Source organism: Nannospalax galili, unplaced genomic scaffold (genome assembly GCF_000622305.1).
Source record: "Nannospalax galili isolate Female #2095 unplaced genomic scaffold, S.galili_v1.0 scaffold445, whole genome shotgun sequence".
Lineage (NCBI taxonomy): Eukaryota > Metazoa > Chordata > Mammalia > Rodentia > Spalacidae > Nannospalax > Nannospalax galili.
Genome location: NW_008354184.1, coordinates 2,849,406 through 2,863,915, shown reverse-complemented (window position 1 = coordinate 2,863,915; position 14,510 = coordinate 2,849,406). Strand labels below are relative to the sequence as shown.

General features: G+C 52.2%; 1 protein-coding gene across 1 annotated transcript in view; it reads right to left on the bottom strand.

Annotated features, from left to right (window-relative positions):
* Positions 1-1,346: 1,346 nt before the first annotated feature.
* The window catches only part of LOC103748645 (interleukin-3 receptor class 2 subunit beta-like), a 25,375-nt gene continuing 12,211 nt past the window's right edge, over positions 1,347-14,510 (bottom strand). The window contains exons 6-14 of the mRNA XM_017802747.1: positions 14,302-14,470; positions 13,488-13,623; positions 13,215-13,369; positions 10,319-10,449; positions 9,299-9,458; positions 8,352-8,442; positions 8,109-8,166; positions 7,283-7,386; positions 1,347-3,030 (exon numbers count right to left, since the gene is read on the bottom strand). Coding sequence (XP_017658236.1) covers positions 2,049-3,030; positions 7,283-7,386; positions 8,109-8,166; positions 8,352-8,442; positions 9,299-9,458; positions 10,319-10,449; positions 13,215-13,369; positions 13,488-13,623; positions 14,302-14,470 — 1,986 coding nt within the window. The 3' untranslated portion in view covers positions 1,347-2,048. The remainder of the gene's footprint in view (positions 3,031-7,282; positions 7,387-8,108; positions 8,167-8,351; positions 8,443-9,298; positions 9,459-10,318; positions 10,450-13,214; positions 13,370-13,487; positions 13,624-14,301; positions 14,471-14,510) is intronic.

Below are 14,510 nucleotides of genomic sequence, written 5' to 3'. Positions count from 1 at the left end.
GTTCTAAATGAGACACACCTATATTGCACCCTCTCCTCCCAAGGCTCAGGGATCATTATGAAAGAAGGGAAAGGAAGGAAGATTGTAAGAACCAGAGGTAATAGATGGCTACAAGGAAACTATGTTGTCTGGACACCAGAGAGGTAGTCATATGAACCCACAGCATTTGTGACAGCATGCACAAGACTTGTTCAAACCCAGGCTAGACAGGGACCCAGCATGGATGGAGGAGATAGGCAGGAAGCCCCCCTAGCTGAGTATCTATGGGCTACTCTGGAATCCTGGGAAAGGGGAGTCAGGATTATTGGTGTGATGCCTGGTAAGTTGACCAGACTCCAGGGCATGGACTCACACCCAGGAGCACATGAGACATGGACCTCTAAAAAATAAAAATTAAAAAATAGATGATATGTACATGTTTTTAATCCAAGCACTCAGGAGGCAGAAGCAGGAAAATCTCTGTGAGATCAAGGCCAACCTGGTCTATATTGCAAGTTCAAGGCTAGTTGGAGTTACCGGGAGACCCTGAGCCCCCAAAATGTGCATGCGTGTTTTGCCTGCATGTAAGTGCACCCATGAGTGCGATACCTGTGGAAGTCAGAAGGCGGCGCTGTATACCCTGGAACTAGAGTTATTAATGGTTGTCAGCTGCTATGTTGGTAGCTGAGGAACAGAACCTGAATCCTTTGCAAGAGCAGCAAGTGCTCTTAACTGCTGGGCCATCTCTTACCCTCCGCCACCCCAACCAGGGTATGGTATTCTTATACTGTGTTCTAAGTGGACTTTGTTTTTTTAGAGCAGTTTGAGTTCATCACCCACAAGTTCCCATGTGTCCTCACAGCCTCCCCCACGCCAGTAGCCTGCACCAGGGCTGTAGTTCCTTGGAGTTGCTACAACAAAAATGACATAGACTGAGGGGCTTAGGAACAAGAGAATGTATTTCCTATGGTGTTGGAAGCTGGGAAGCCCATGGTAAGACGCCATCAGAACTAGGTATGGTGGTGTATACCAATAATCTCAGCATTTGGGAGGCTGAGGCAGGAGAATAGCCATGAGTTTGAGGCCAGCAAGGGCTATACAGTGAGTTCAAGAACAACAGAGTAAGTTCCAGGTCAACTTGGATTATATAGTGAATTCCAGGCCAGCCTGGGCTACATAGCAAGACCCTTTCTCCCAAAGCAAGAGAAACAAACAGATAAAAGATGCCTGACCTTCTGGTAAAGGCCACTTCCTCACAAGCCAGGCCCTCTCACTGTGCCTTCATGTGGCCAAGGGAAGAAGGATCTCTCTGGGCCTCCTTTATAAATAAGGGAACGCTCCTAATCACAGGGCTGAGCCTTTTGACCTTATTTACAAAGGCTTTACTTCCTGATGCCACCACAGGTGTTAACATCTCAACACTCTCTCTGGGGGGTGGGGGCATAAACCGGCAGGCATGGCAACAGTGGCACATTTGGCAAACACATCGACACAGGATCGCCACCTGCAGTCTTGAGTTGGACTTGGGCTACGCGCTGATGTTGTGTGCTTGAGTAAACGCAGAATGACACGTGCCCACCGCTACAAAGCCGTCTCACGCTCAAATTCCACTCTGCACTGGTTCATTTCTCTACCCGTTGAGCCTTCTCTGTTCTTTCATCTTCTCAGAACAGAAACAGGGATTCCAAAAGTACAACCTCCGGACCAATGTTATCAGCATTGACAAGTAAGGGGAAAATGCACCTCCCATCCCACCGCAGTTCACGGAACCAGCAACCTCTTCACCAAATCTTAGTTCAGTTCTGAGGCATGTGAGGTGTGGAAGCCTCTTTTTTCACCCCGTGCTTCACGGCCTTCCTCTAAGCACATGGAAAATCCGGGGAAGAGACAGGCAGATGGGACAGGGAGGTCAGGCAGATAGATGCCAGAGTCTCAGCAGAGGTGGGGTGGCAGCTTGCTGTCACATCACAGGGCCATGAAGATCTCACATTGTCTTTATCGCTTTGAAGAGGAGCAGTCCACCTGGCCATAATGTGTGCCCAGGCAAGGGCATCTGGGTGCAGAATGTATTAGTCTGAGCTCTGCCCCCATCCTGGAGAGGAGGGCTTGGCTTGTGGAGGGAGTGGCCAGACTCCAGTGCTGGGGGGCAGGCAGTAGTCTCCCACCTGCTGCAGGACAAGGAGGCCCTCGGGGTGAGGGGATACTGGGGCCACCTTCTCCCGGGGTGCTCCTAGACTCACGACAGGGCTGCTGGGCACAGGAGGGGCAAGACTGCCCAGAGAGGACTCTGGAAACAGGCTCATGTTTGGAGGGAGCTCCATATAGCCCTCAAAACATGGCAGCCTGGAGGTTGAGGATCCAAGGAGCCCTTCAGGCAGCCTGGGACAGAGGCTGGGATTTGGGGCTGGGGGCAACCCCAGAGAGGGGGACAGAGAGACAGATGGAGCTGTCCCTGTAGGCATGGTGATCAAGTCTGCAGGGGTAATATAACCAGAGGCCACCATAGGGTCCTCAGGGCTCCCAGAACTCATGGGCAGAGCCACTGAGTTCTCCTCCAGGTCATGTCTCCTCACCTTTGGCCCAGAATCAGGAGGGACAGGGATGTCCCCAGCTTCCATGGGGAGGTTCCTCTCAGGCCCCAGGCTAGGCCCACACTCCACATTCATAGCCTGGCCCTGCTCCATCACCTGGGCCATTGGGACCAGCTGCGCCTGTCCCCCAGGGGGCAGACACAGGTATACCAGGGAACCTGGCAGTGCTGGCTTCAGGCTCCCACTTGTCTCTGGGGTCACTGACTGGCCCTTGAGGCCAAGCAAAGAGTGGTTGTGGGAAGGCCCCAGGTAGGGGCCATTGAAATAAAAGCTGGGGATCTGGTTTTCCAGCCTGCTTGAAGGGATTAGTGGGTCTAGCTGGGGGTCAGGGGGCTGCTCCATGGGTTCTGATGAGATGGCTGGGGTCATGCCAGGCCCAGATGCTGGATCTTGGACCATATTAGGGTCCTCGATGGTGAGAGGTGACACCTCACTATCCTCCAAATGTACAAACGACACCCTGTGAGAACAACAGAGATAGAACATCAACGGAACAGTGACTCCCAGCTCTGAAGGACACAAATGGGATGGCGTAAAAGAGAAGGGACCACAGAAAGTGGGTCCCCTGGGCAAAGATGGCCGACACATGCTGTTACCTGTGGTGAGGCCCTTGCTCTGCTTCTGCGGCCTATCATGTCCCCACCTGCTGCTCTTCTGTCGCCCTCCCAAGCTCCTGGGCACAACTTTCATGCCACCTCAGCACCCACCTGACCCTCTACCCTTGAGCTGACCAAGTCAGCACCCTGTCTGTGCCCCAGGCCTTTGCAAACCCCAGTCAGCACTCTCCTCCTCTCAGACTGAGTTTCCTATCACCCCTTCATTCTGGGGCCTCAACCTGCCACTGGAACCCCCAGCCTCCCTTCTGTGGGTTGATGGTCTCTACCTGGGTCACAGCAGGAAGCCCTGCAGAGGGAGTGTTGAATGAGATCTCCTGTTGGAGATCTCCCAGCTGCTCAGCGTGGAATCCCCTAAGACCAAACTCATGTTTTCTACCACATTCTTGGCTCTCTAAACCTGCTGTCTCTACAACTTTCATTTGGCAATGGCTCTGGCACTCAGCAGGGAACCACAGCTCCCCCACCACATGCAGAGTCATAGCCAGGTCCTGTCTCTCCCTTACCCTGTGTCTCCGCCCCAGCCAGCTAATGTCTCCTCCCCGCCACCTCCTGCATCCTACCCTATTCCTCCTCACTGCCCTTTTCCAGGTATCTTCACACGTACATAGCTGGTTGCCGTATGTCTGAACCCTCCCTAAAAGGATCCATGGACACAAACACCTGTTGGCGGTGCAGGGCCCAGCACTCCACTATCTGGCCCTTCATGATCTCACCTTGGGTGAGGGCCTTGTGAAGAGGAGCCTCGGGACCTTGTCCACATGGCTCCCTCTCCTGAAGTCCTCCCACTGCTCCCCACCCCCAGCCTTCAATACATCTTGCACTCTGCACTGAGTCCCCAGCAACTTTTCCTCGTGCATGCCCACATCTTGGGCAAAGGGCAGATATGTATGTACACATAAAAAGATAGATAGATGATAGATAGATAGATTAATAGATGATAGATAGGTGATAGATTAATAGATAGATGATAGATTAATAGATAGATGATTGATTGATAGATGATAGATGATAGATAGATAGATAGATAGATAGATAGATAGATAGATAGATAGATAGATAGATAGATAGATAGATAGATAGATAGATAGATAGATAGATAGATAGATAGATAGATAGATAGATAGATAGATAGATAGATAGATAGATAGATAGATAGATAGATAGATAGATAGATAGATAGATAGATAGATAGATAGATAGATAGATAGATAGATAGATAGATAGATAGATAGATAGATAGATAGATAGATAGATAGATAGATAGATAGATAGATAGATAGATAGATAGATAGATAGATAGATGATAGGATAATCTGCTGCCCTGTGCCTGGGACCCCTAGATGCCCTGAACACTCCTTCTTTTCCGCCTGCCCAGGTCTGACAGCTGACAGCTCTCTTTAGGGAAAAGGCTCTCCTTTTCTTCTCTAAGGAGGTGCAGCTCTGAATGGGAATCCTTCACAATGTGGCCTCAGTGAATCTCAGCTGCCTGTCTGTAAAGTGGGAGTAGAGGGCAAGCTTCCCCTTGCCAGGAAAGGAAGGGAAGGGATCCCACAGTACGGTAGCAAGCCCTTCACCTCCTACTTCAGAGCCAGGGAACAGGTCTCTGCAGAAATGGTGGAGGGTTGTTTCTGGAAACCTCCATCAAGAGAAAGCCATGGACATGAGTGTCTACTAACCTGCAGATGAGGTAGGAACCACAGGACAGACACTCAGAGGCCAGAGAAAGGGGAGTTAGCGCTACTTGGCTCAGAGGTTAAGAGCACTGACAGCTTTTCCAAAGGACACAGGTTCAATCCCCATTCCCAGCGCCCACATGGTGGCTAACAACTATCTGTAACTCTATTCCTGGGGGAATCTGACATCCTTTTCTGGCCTCACACACACTTTGTGCACTTACATACACGCAGGCAAACACTCATACACATAAAATGAAAATAAATCAATCCAAAAATTTTGGTTCAGCATTTAAGAGAACTGGCTGCTCTTGCAGAGAACCCAGGTTTGGTTCCCAGTACCCATATGGCAGCTAACAACCATTCATAGGTTTGGTTCCCAGTACCCATATGGAAATTACAAACGTGTTCCCCCATGCTCAGCTATATTAAAGGATTTTGAAGATCTAATTGTTAATTAAAATATACTGGACAGGGGCTAGAGAGATGGCTCAGTGGTTAAAAGCACTGATTGCTCTTGCAGAGTTCATAGGTTTGGTTCCCAGTACCCATATGGCAGCTAACAACCATTCATAGCTCTAGTTTCATGGAATCCAACTCCTTCTTCTGACATCTGCAGGCATTGCACACATGTGGTACACACACACATGCATGCAGAATATTTTATAATAAATAAAATATTTTTAAAAATTTAAACTCCTTGATGGGAGGGAGGCTGGTTAGGTCCAGCACTGACTTCCACCTACTCTAAGCTCTGAGCTTGCTCTTAGCTGCCTCACCCACCCAGGAGACATGTGAATGACCAGCAGTGGGAGGGGGGGAATGAGGACACACGCAATGGATAGGACTGGCGTGTGTGTGCACAGGACAGGATAGAACATGAGGGACACTTTTTAAAGGCAATGTGTACCTCAGTTTTCTTTTCATATGTGCTGTACGTGAGTGTACATGCATGTGTGGGTATGTTTACACATGTGTGCACGTGCATGTGAAGGCCAAAGGACAACCTTAGGTGCTAGGGTCTCACTGGACAGAGTCACTGTCCTGGAACTCACCAAGCATGCTAATGTGGCTGGTTAGTGAACCCCAGGGATCTGCCTGCCTCCACTTCCCCAGTGCTAGGATTACGAGTATGGGTCACCACACCTGGCTTCTTTCATGTGGGTTCTGGGGATCAAACTCAGGTCCCTCTGCTTGTAAGACAAGCACTTTACTGACTGAGCCATGTCCCCAGCCTGAGGCTCAGTTTTCTAATCAGAAAAATGAGCATCAGATAATCAGTGGAGAATGAGATGCTGTGTGACATGTGTGGCCAAGGGCACATGGGGCCTCTGAGAAAATGACAGCTGCTACTGGGTGCAGCATCATTGTCACACAGAGGTCACACTGACTGTTCGATGGCCTTACAAGTCATTGTCATCTCCACCTTCATGAGTTAATGTCACCAGCCAATTAATTCAGGCATGATAAATAAACTAAGACTCTAGCAGTGAGCCTTAGCATAGAAGAAACTTCCCATGAGGAGTGTAGTCTGCCCTCTATCTATGCCTTGTGTGCAGGGTGATATTAACCAGGAGTTCTGGATCTCAGGGGCCACCCAGAGCTGCTGTCCATGCACAGTGCTGTCCAGTCTGCGGAAGGAAGCACTGGCCTCCTGCCAGGTTGAGCACCCTGGAGGCAGGCCACGCCTGAGCTCTGGAGTCAGCAGTGTGGATACGGCACTAGCACCTGTCACCCTCACAGCACGACCATAGGGTTGGTGGTTCAGCCCTCACTTTCTGTTTAAAGATGGGGAGAGTCAGGGGATGTCCTGGCTGGAGAGAAAAAGGTTGTAGAGCAGGGGCCTGATTCTAGGGTCCACAGGGGGCACTGTTCTTTGGGAAAGACCCTCCCACTGGCAGGGGTGCCTGTGCCCACTGAGCAGAATCCAGCACAGCCCCAGTGCCCACTAAGCACAGAGAAGCTTTGCCTCCCTGAATGCTGGCTCTTGCCATCATCTGATACCACCAGCTTTCCTTGCCCAGTGGCCTTGGGCCTTCTCCTGTCACCTGTCAGGAGGTGAGGCATCCCTATCATCATTTAAGGGACCAGATCTAGGGCTTCTGAAGCCCTGAAGACCCCAGTCAGAACCCCTAAAACCACAATATCCAGGGGTCACTAAGGTGACCCACATGAATCTTGATGACTTCTGGGTGGCACTCCTCAGCCATCCTGGTGGTCTATGAGTGACTGAGAGGCTCTGTGGGGGTTTCCCTGGGAAAGAGGGAGAGACAGGGAGAGGCTATCTGCTCCAGGATGCTGTCTGTCCCACCCTAATAAGTATGTCATTGCTACAGCGTAAACCAGTCCCTGGGATCACTTAGAGGGCCATGGGCCACTCCAGAAAGCAGGGCACCTTACGCCCACAGACCCCCATACTCACCCCTCCTGCACAGTGAAGATGCAGCCCTGCAGCCCCTGGGGAATACAGTTACCCCTGGAGAAGGCTGCCATGCTGCCAGGAGGCCAGAGTCCTCCAATTGTGTCCTGGAGAGGAAGAACATTGGTGTCCATGGGTGAGGGGTCTCAGGAAGGAGGGGTAGGGGAGGGGCATATTCCATGAGTTCCACCTGGTAGGGACAGTCCCAGTCCTTCTGACACCAGAAAAGCTAGACTCAGGGAGGAAGGGTGACTTCTAAGGGATCTGGAAAACTCTGAGGTCAGGGTTCTGTCTCCAACCCTCCTGTAATCAAGGGTCCTCCACACCCTGTTCCCCGCTGCACTCTGACACCAGGCCCTCACAGGCAAAGCAGGCCCTGCTGCCTGCCACAGGTTCCGGTCCCTGGCACTTATGTCCACCTGTAGTCATCACCTCCTGAGAAGACCCAGCCCATGTCTCTCCTTCCTGGGTTCCCTGTGGCAGGCCCTAGCCCCCTTGAAGATGTGCAGCCCTCCCGCTTGACTCAGAGGGACCCTGTAAGGACCTTTGGAGGACTTAGTTGCTTCCCTGGGATCCATTGGTTCCCTCTTTACTCTCCAAAGCAAGCCCCAGCCATCACCCTGGATGATGTTCTCAGTCCCTCTGTGGTTCTAAGCAGAGCTCCAGGCAGTTTGCAGGACTCCTACTGAGGGTTTAGGAGGCCCCAAAGGCCAGCTTTCCAATGGGCCAGCCTCTTATGTAGCCATCTTTCCCACCCCACCAAAAGGAACCCCTCCCAAAAGGGAGGCTGAGCAGACAGGGAGCTTGTAGCAGAGCCCTGTCCTCCTACCTGTAATGAGATACATTTCCTGGGGTTAGGAATTTTCTCCTTCCACTTCCTATTCATCCTGGAAGACAACAGGAAGGTGATGGGCTCCAGAGACCTCAGGGCCAAGTGCTCAGGTGCCCATGTACAGAGGGGAAACTGAGGCTATGGGTGACTGGCAGAGTGGAACAGCAAGGGCCAGACCGCCATCCCTGGAGGTCCTTGAGGCCCGGGTTCCATTCCCCTCAGTCCACTCACTGCACTTACCTGTACCCATAGACACTGCCAAAACGGAGGGCCATGAGCAAGGCCAGGGTGACGAAGACCAGGATGAGGGCCAGTCCCCATGTGGGCAGTACTTAGCAAGAAGGAGAAGCAGTATTAGGTGGGAGGGTCAGGATGCAGGTTGGGGAGGGCTAGTGTCTCCAGACCCTCTGTGCAGGACCAGGGCTGAGGGAACACACTGTTTGTAGGTGATGGGCAGAAGGCCAGACCCACTGGGAAGAGCCCCAGTGCTCAGTGTGAGGAAGTTCCACCCTGAGCAGCAGCAGGTACCCTGTGGGGACTGGCAGAGACCAGGGAGCTTTCCAGAAGGAGGCAGCTTGGGACATGACCTCCAGGTACAGGGAGGGCAGAGGAGGAGAGGGGACGATGGGCTTACCGAGGGTCTCTGCTGACAGCATGAGCCCTCTTGGCCTGGCCCAGCAGGACCCCTTCCCCTCTCCTGAGCCATGGCCCCAGCCCTCCTTCTACCTGGGTGACTATCACTCCGGGGCTCCTCCCTCTGCAAGGCTGGCTGTGAGGGGAGCTTTAGACCAACACCCCGTGTCCTCTCCAAACGTCCCAGACCTTGCCTTGCACAGTGCATGTGTCCAGGTGGTCACCACAGGTAAGGTAAGGTCTGAATGCAGCAAGGAGGACAGGGAGGTCGGCAGGACCTAAGCATCCCACCCAACCCTCCAGACCCAGGCTACCATGGCTCTGCTGCCATCGGAACAGGAAACCCAGATTGACCAATCATGGATAATGAAACCAAGGGCCTTTTAAACAGAGGCCTAAGCTCCCACTTAAAGGAGGAATGAGGGTAAGACGGGCTCTCTGCTCTCTCAAGTCCCCATTTACAGTGTGTCTTGCACATCGAGTGTCACTTTCCAGGGTCAAGTGACACCTTAGAGAGAGGCAGGCCAGGGTGGAGTGGAGGCCGGGAGACATACCCCACTCAGTAGTCCAGGAGGCCTCCTTGCTCCACTCGCTCCAGATCCCATGGTAGCCGAGGGCGGGCATGACCCTCACCCTGGCCCAGTATGTGGTGGCAGGTTTCAGTGCTGGCAGCAGCATGCTGTGGGCCTGCTGTGGGGCCTCTGTCTTGCTGTCCTGTGGTGGCAGGTGTGCTGATGCTGAGCCACTGACCAGGTTCAGGGACTCAGATGCTCCCTGCCACACACACACACACACACACACACACACACACACACACACACACACACACAATTACACCTAAACCATTGCGCCTCCTGGCATTCTAGCAAATGGTGGGCCCAGACTCCATCTCTCCTAATAGCAATCCAAGGGCCATACCCAGGCCCAGAACACTTCCAAGTTGTCTGGGCTATAGCCTGAAACCCAAATTCTAGCTAACCCAATAACAGCTGATACTAGGTCCTCTCTGAGATGTGAGTCCAGAACCAGCCTCCTCCTGACTCCCTACTGACACACCCCCAGACCTCAGTTTCCCCATTCCCTGCCTGAATCTGAGGCTGGCAGTATGGCCCTGCTTTGAGCTCTGTAGAGCCCCAAGGTCTACAGCTAGCTCCCAGACCCCTGCTGGTGGTGTGTGAGACAGACTATGTCTGCCCTCAGCTGCAGCTCAGACCCTAATGCTGCACTTTTGGAGCAGATCCGGTTCCTGGAAGGAAATATACTGAGACCTTGGTGATAGTTGAAACTCTTCAGCCCAGTGGCTTCTACCACCCCACACTGACTGTCTCTTCTCCCTGCGCTTAAGGACAGCTCTGGGCATGGAACCATGTCACATCACCTCGCTGACATGGCTCCTTCACCAAGAGATTAGACTGTCACCTGGTAACCACACAGTTGTGGGTCCCAAGGCATGGTGGGTCCACTGGTCACCTGCTGGGTTGAATTCCCAGCAGGTGGGTCCTCCCCGAGGGGTGTCATGTCTGAGCCTACTCCCTTTCTCCCTGTCTCCAACTTTTCTGGGTCCAGGTCCTCACCTTCCAGGTGTCCAGGTCCCTCCTGTATTGGACTTGGAACATGTTTCCGTGGGTTGTTCTCCTATTATCCCAGTCCAATCTATAGCTGTCTCCATCCTTGGTCAGGTTGAGGGTTGGAGGGGGCAGCTGGACTGGAAGGAGGACAATTTCAGGAATTATCACAGTGTCCTCCCTCCAGTGGAACATTCCAAATATTCGAAGCTGGTCACAGGTGTTCTCTTTCCCACCCAGATCACTCCAGGTCCCATCCCTCTTGAGGTCTTTTTGTCCCAAATTCTATAGTCAGTCAGGTGCTCAGTGTAAGCAGAGCCCCCTGGTGGGCACTGAGAAACACTACTGTCTGAATAGGTGGTTATGAGGGGCAGCTAGGTACCTGGTTACCTACTGACTCTGAATACAAAGACTGGCTACCCTGTGCTTTTGACTCTAAAGTCACCTGGGTGCAGTGTGTCATCCCACTAAGGACACTGGTCCCAGGCCCCTTCTCCACCCTGACTTTTGCCTGTTGTGTCTTTGTGGCTGCCCATGTGCATTTGTTGACCCGAGTCAGGTTGTCAGGCTATGCTCTCCAGGGACTAGGTCCCTTGCCACCTGCCCATCTGCAGAGGGCCAGAAACCCTTGGTAACATCAGAGCATGAGGCCAGGGTGACAGAGCTACAGGTCTATTGTCCTCAAGGTGTTCAAAGTATAGCAGGGACAAAACTACAGTGACAATGTGATATTTGCCTATGTGTTGCTGCTTTGATGTGTATATGTCATGTGTTCATATATATGTGTATGCTCACATGTGTGCATTCATGTGGTGGCCAGAGGCCAATGTCCAGTGTGTCCTCTATTGCTCACCACCTTATTTTTTTTTAAGGCAGGGTCTCTTACTGAACCTGGAGCTCACTTACTTGACTAGACTGGTTGGCTTATGAGCCCCAAGCCTGTTTCTGCCTCCCTAGCCCTAGAATTACACAAGTATTACCATTGCTCACTACACCTAGCTTTTTAAAAAATTCTACTTATTTTTATGTTTATGAGTGTTTTGTTTGCATTTATGTAAGTGCACCATGTGTATGCAATGCCCGTGGAGGCCAGAAGAGGGCATCAGATCCACTGGAGCTGGAGTTAAGAACAAGTGTTAGCTGCCATGTGGGTGCTGGGAACCAAATCTAGAACCTCTGTCAGAGCCACCAGTGTTCTCAACCTCTGAGCTTAGCACTTAACCAGTGCTCGTAGCCATCTCTCCAGCCCCACCTAGCTTTTTTAAAACATGGGTGCCAGGGATGGAATTCAGGTCCTCATGCTTGTAGGGTAAAGACTTTACCAACTGAGCATCTCTTCACCCAACCCCATGGTTATTTCTTTATTTCTAATTTGTTTCAAAGGCCTTGTGGGGGGACCCTCCTTACTGTTCACATTGGTCCCAAAACCCTTCCCCACCCCAAGGAAAAGTTTTGGCAGAGGGAGTTACATCATGGCAATGAGGAAGAACAGCACCTGGGAGACCCAGAGGGCAGGAAGTTGAAGGAGCCTGCCGCAATCTGTGGCCCCTATGTAGATGTTGGCCCCACGTTTCTAAGCATTCACTCTACCGGGTGTTGTTCTGAACACAGGAGCAGAACTGACAGCCCACAGGACACTGTAGACAGTGATCAGGGAAGTAGAGGCTGGTCAGGGGACAGATCAGTATGGCAGGATGCAGTGTGTTTCAAATGGGATTTTTCAGATAAACCTTCACAGATATTTTGAGTTGTTGAAGGAAGTGAGGGAGGAAGCCAGTAGATTTCAAAAACAAGGGCTGATGCAGGCCCATAATCCCAGCTACCTGGAAACTGAGGCAGGAGGATGAAAAGTCCTGGGTGGACCTAGAATAAGTTCAAGTCTGCCTGGGAAACTTAGTGAGATATTATCTCAAATTTAAAAGCAAAATAGAGCAGAGGGTGGGGTGGGGGGAGCATTTGCCTGGCGTGCACGAAATCCTATACTCAATATTCAGCATGAGAAGAAAAAAAAAAAAAGACAAAGTATCCCAGCAGAGGGAATAGCGAGGCAAAGGCCCTGGGGCAGGAGTATGCCCAGTGGCCCCACAACATCAAATAAGAGGATGAGACAGAAGTCAGGGTTCAAGTGGGATGGCCAAGAGACCAGGGCCTGTGGGCTGTGGTGGTAGGCTCTGGGTGAAGGGAAGAATTAGATGGTATATCAACCGAATCCCAGAAGGTTCTAGAATGGGAAGAAACTTGAAGGAACATCAAGGGGGAGGAGGGAGGAAGAGAGGGAGGGATGAGGAAAGGAAGGTTGGAAAGAAGAAGTCAAGGTCAAGACGCAGAGGGATGTGCTAGCTTACCCTGGACAAAGCAGTTGACCCAAACAGACCGTGAGACTGAGACCCACTGGATGTAGCTCCAAGCTAGAGACGGCAAAATGAGCTAGGGGACGGAAAGTGGCGTTTAGGGGAAACAAGCAAGAACCAGCCTAAGGCCTCCGGTCTGAGCAACTGAAAATAGGACTGACATTTAGAACAAGGTGAAGGGAAAGGGACCGGGAGTTTGGAGGGCCAGTGAACACTCATTTTGGAGAACATATGGAAGGGGCATTGAATCACCCCGCAGTCATGTCTGAACTGCAAAGGGCACTGAGTGGTAGAGCTCATGGGCCAGGACCTGAAGACAGAGAGGAGACCCCAGAACAAGGGAAGGCAAACTTCATACTTATTGTGGTAGGTCAGTTGCACTGATTTCTTAAAGAATTTCAAAAAGATCTGAATTATATATGTTCAGTTGGGTCACTGGCCTGCATTGCGTGGAAAATGGCAAACACTAAGGTGGCACAGAAGGTCCAGGAATTTACTGTGACACAAAGGACCCCACAGTACCAGAGACCCATGCAGAGGCGGGCTAGACTCACTGTGGTTGGAGCTTGGAATGAATTTCCCTTGCTTCCGCGGCTTAACAGAGACTGTGTACCGGCTGTGTACACTGGCGTTGGACACATTTATCCCACAGTGATACCGGATGAAGAGGCCAGCCTGCTGCTCCTCCACTGGAGAGCATTCTTCCTCCCTGGGGAGCACAGTTGAGCTAAGGACAGGGCCAGGGGAGGCTCAGGCAGGCTGAGACCTCAGTTGAGTTGTGGCCCTAAGGACAAGGGAACAGGGTGGGATGGAGAGGGGACACTCACTGAGCATCAGGGCTGGAGTTGTAGAAGAGTCCAAAGACGACAGAGCCATGTAGCTGGGTCCGCACCTCCCAGGAGCAGTTGAGCATTTGGGCCCCATCGAAGAGGCACTGCAGGTTCTGAGGCTGGGCCAGGTCCCCTGGGAGCAGATGTCCCCTCAGTCACCCCACGGTCACTCATCCCCTAGCTCAGGGCAGCAGGTGACTCACAGGGAAGAGGGCCTTCAGGGCAGCAGGATCTGGTTGTGGGCACCAGCCTAAGTCTGCCTGCTGTGTAGCCCAGCGAGAGAGGACCTGGGCACCTCCATGGCATCAGGGGAAAGGAACAGTCCTTAAGTTTCAGCATGGGGATGAACACAGGGACAGAGGCCGCCCTGCACACAGCACAGGCTCATTAGCACACAGGGGCAGGAGCTGCTGCTGATATTATGACGGTCACTGTCATTAGCAGAAGATATGTGGGAGGCCTGCTGTGTAGCCCAGCGAGAGAGGACCTGGGCACCTCCATGGCATCAGGGGAAAGGAACAGTCCTTAAGTTTCAGCATGGGGATGAACACAGGGACAGAGGCCGCCCTGCACACAGCACAGGCTCATTAGCACACAGGGGCAGGAGCTGCTGCTGATATTATGACGGTCACTGTCATTAGCAGAAGATATGTGGGAGCCTGGAGCCTGGAGTGTTTGAGACAGAGTGGCTCGGAGAGAGTACTGGGGACACAGGGCTGGTGGGACGCTCTGATGACAACTTGGACAGTCACCAGAGCCACAGGAAACTACCTGAGCTCTTAAGAGGGGCACTTCCCACAGTCCCCATTACCTGGCTGGGAGTCCCAGTGAACATCAGGGCTCCACTGGCTGGGCCTTCCAGACAAATTCGAGCCTGGGGACAGCCGGGTGCGCACACGGGCCACATAGGTGTTGCTGGGCAGGAGCAGCTGTGGCTCCAGGGTGGCCCAGGAGTCGTTAGTATAGAGGTTGGCGGCATCCTACAGGGAGAAGGGTGCTGAGAGAGGAGCCTGCCAGGCC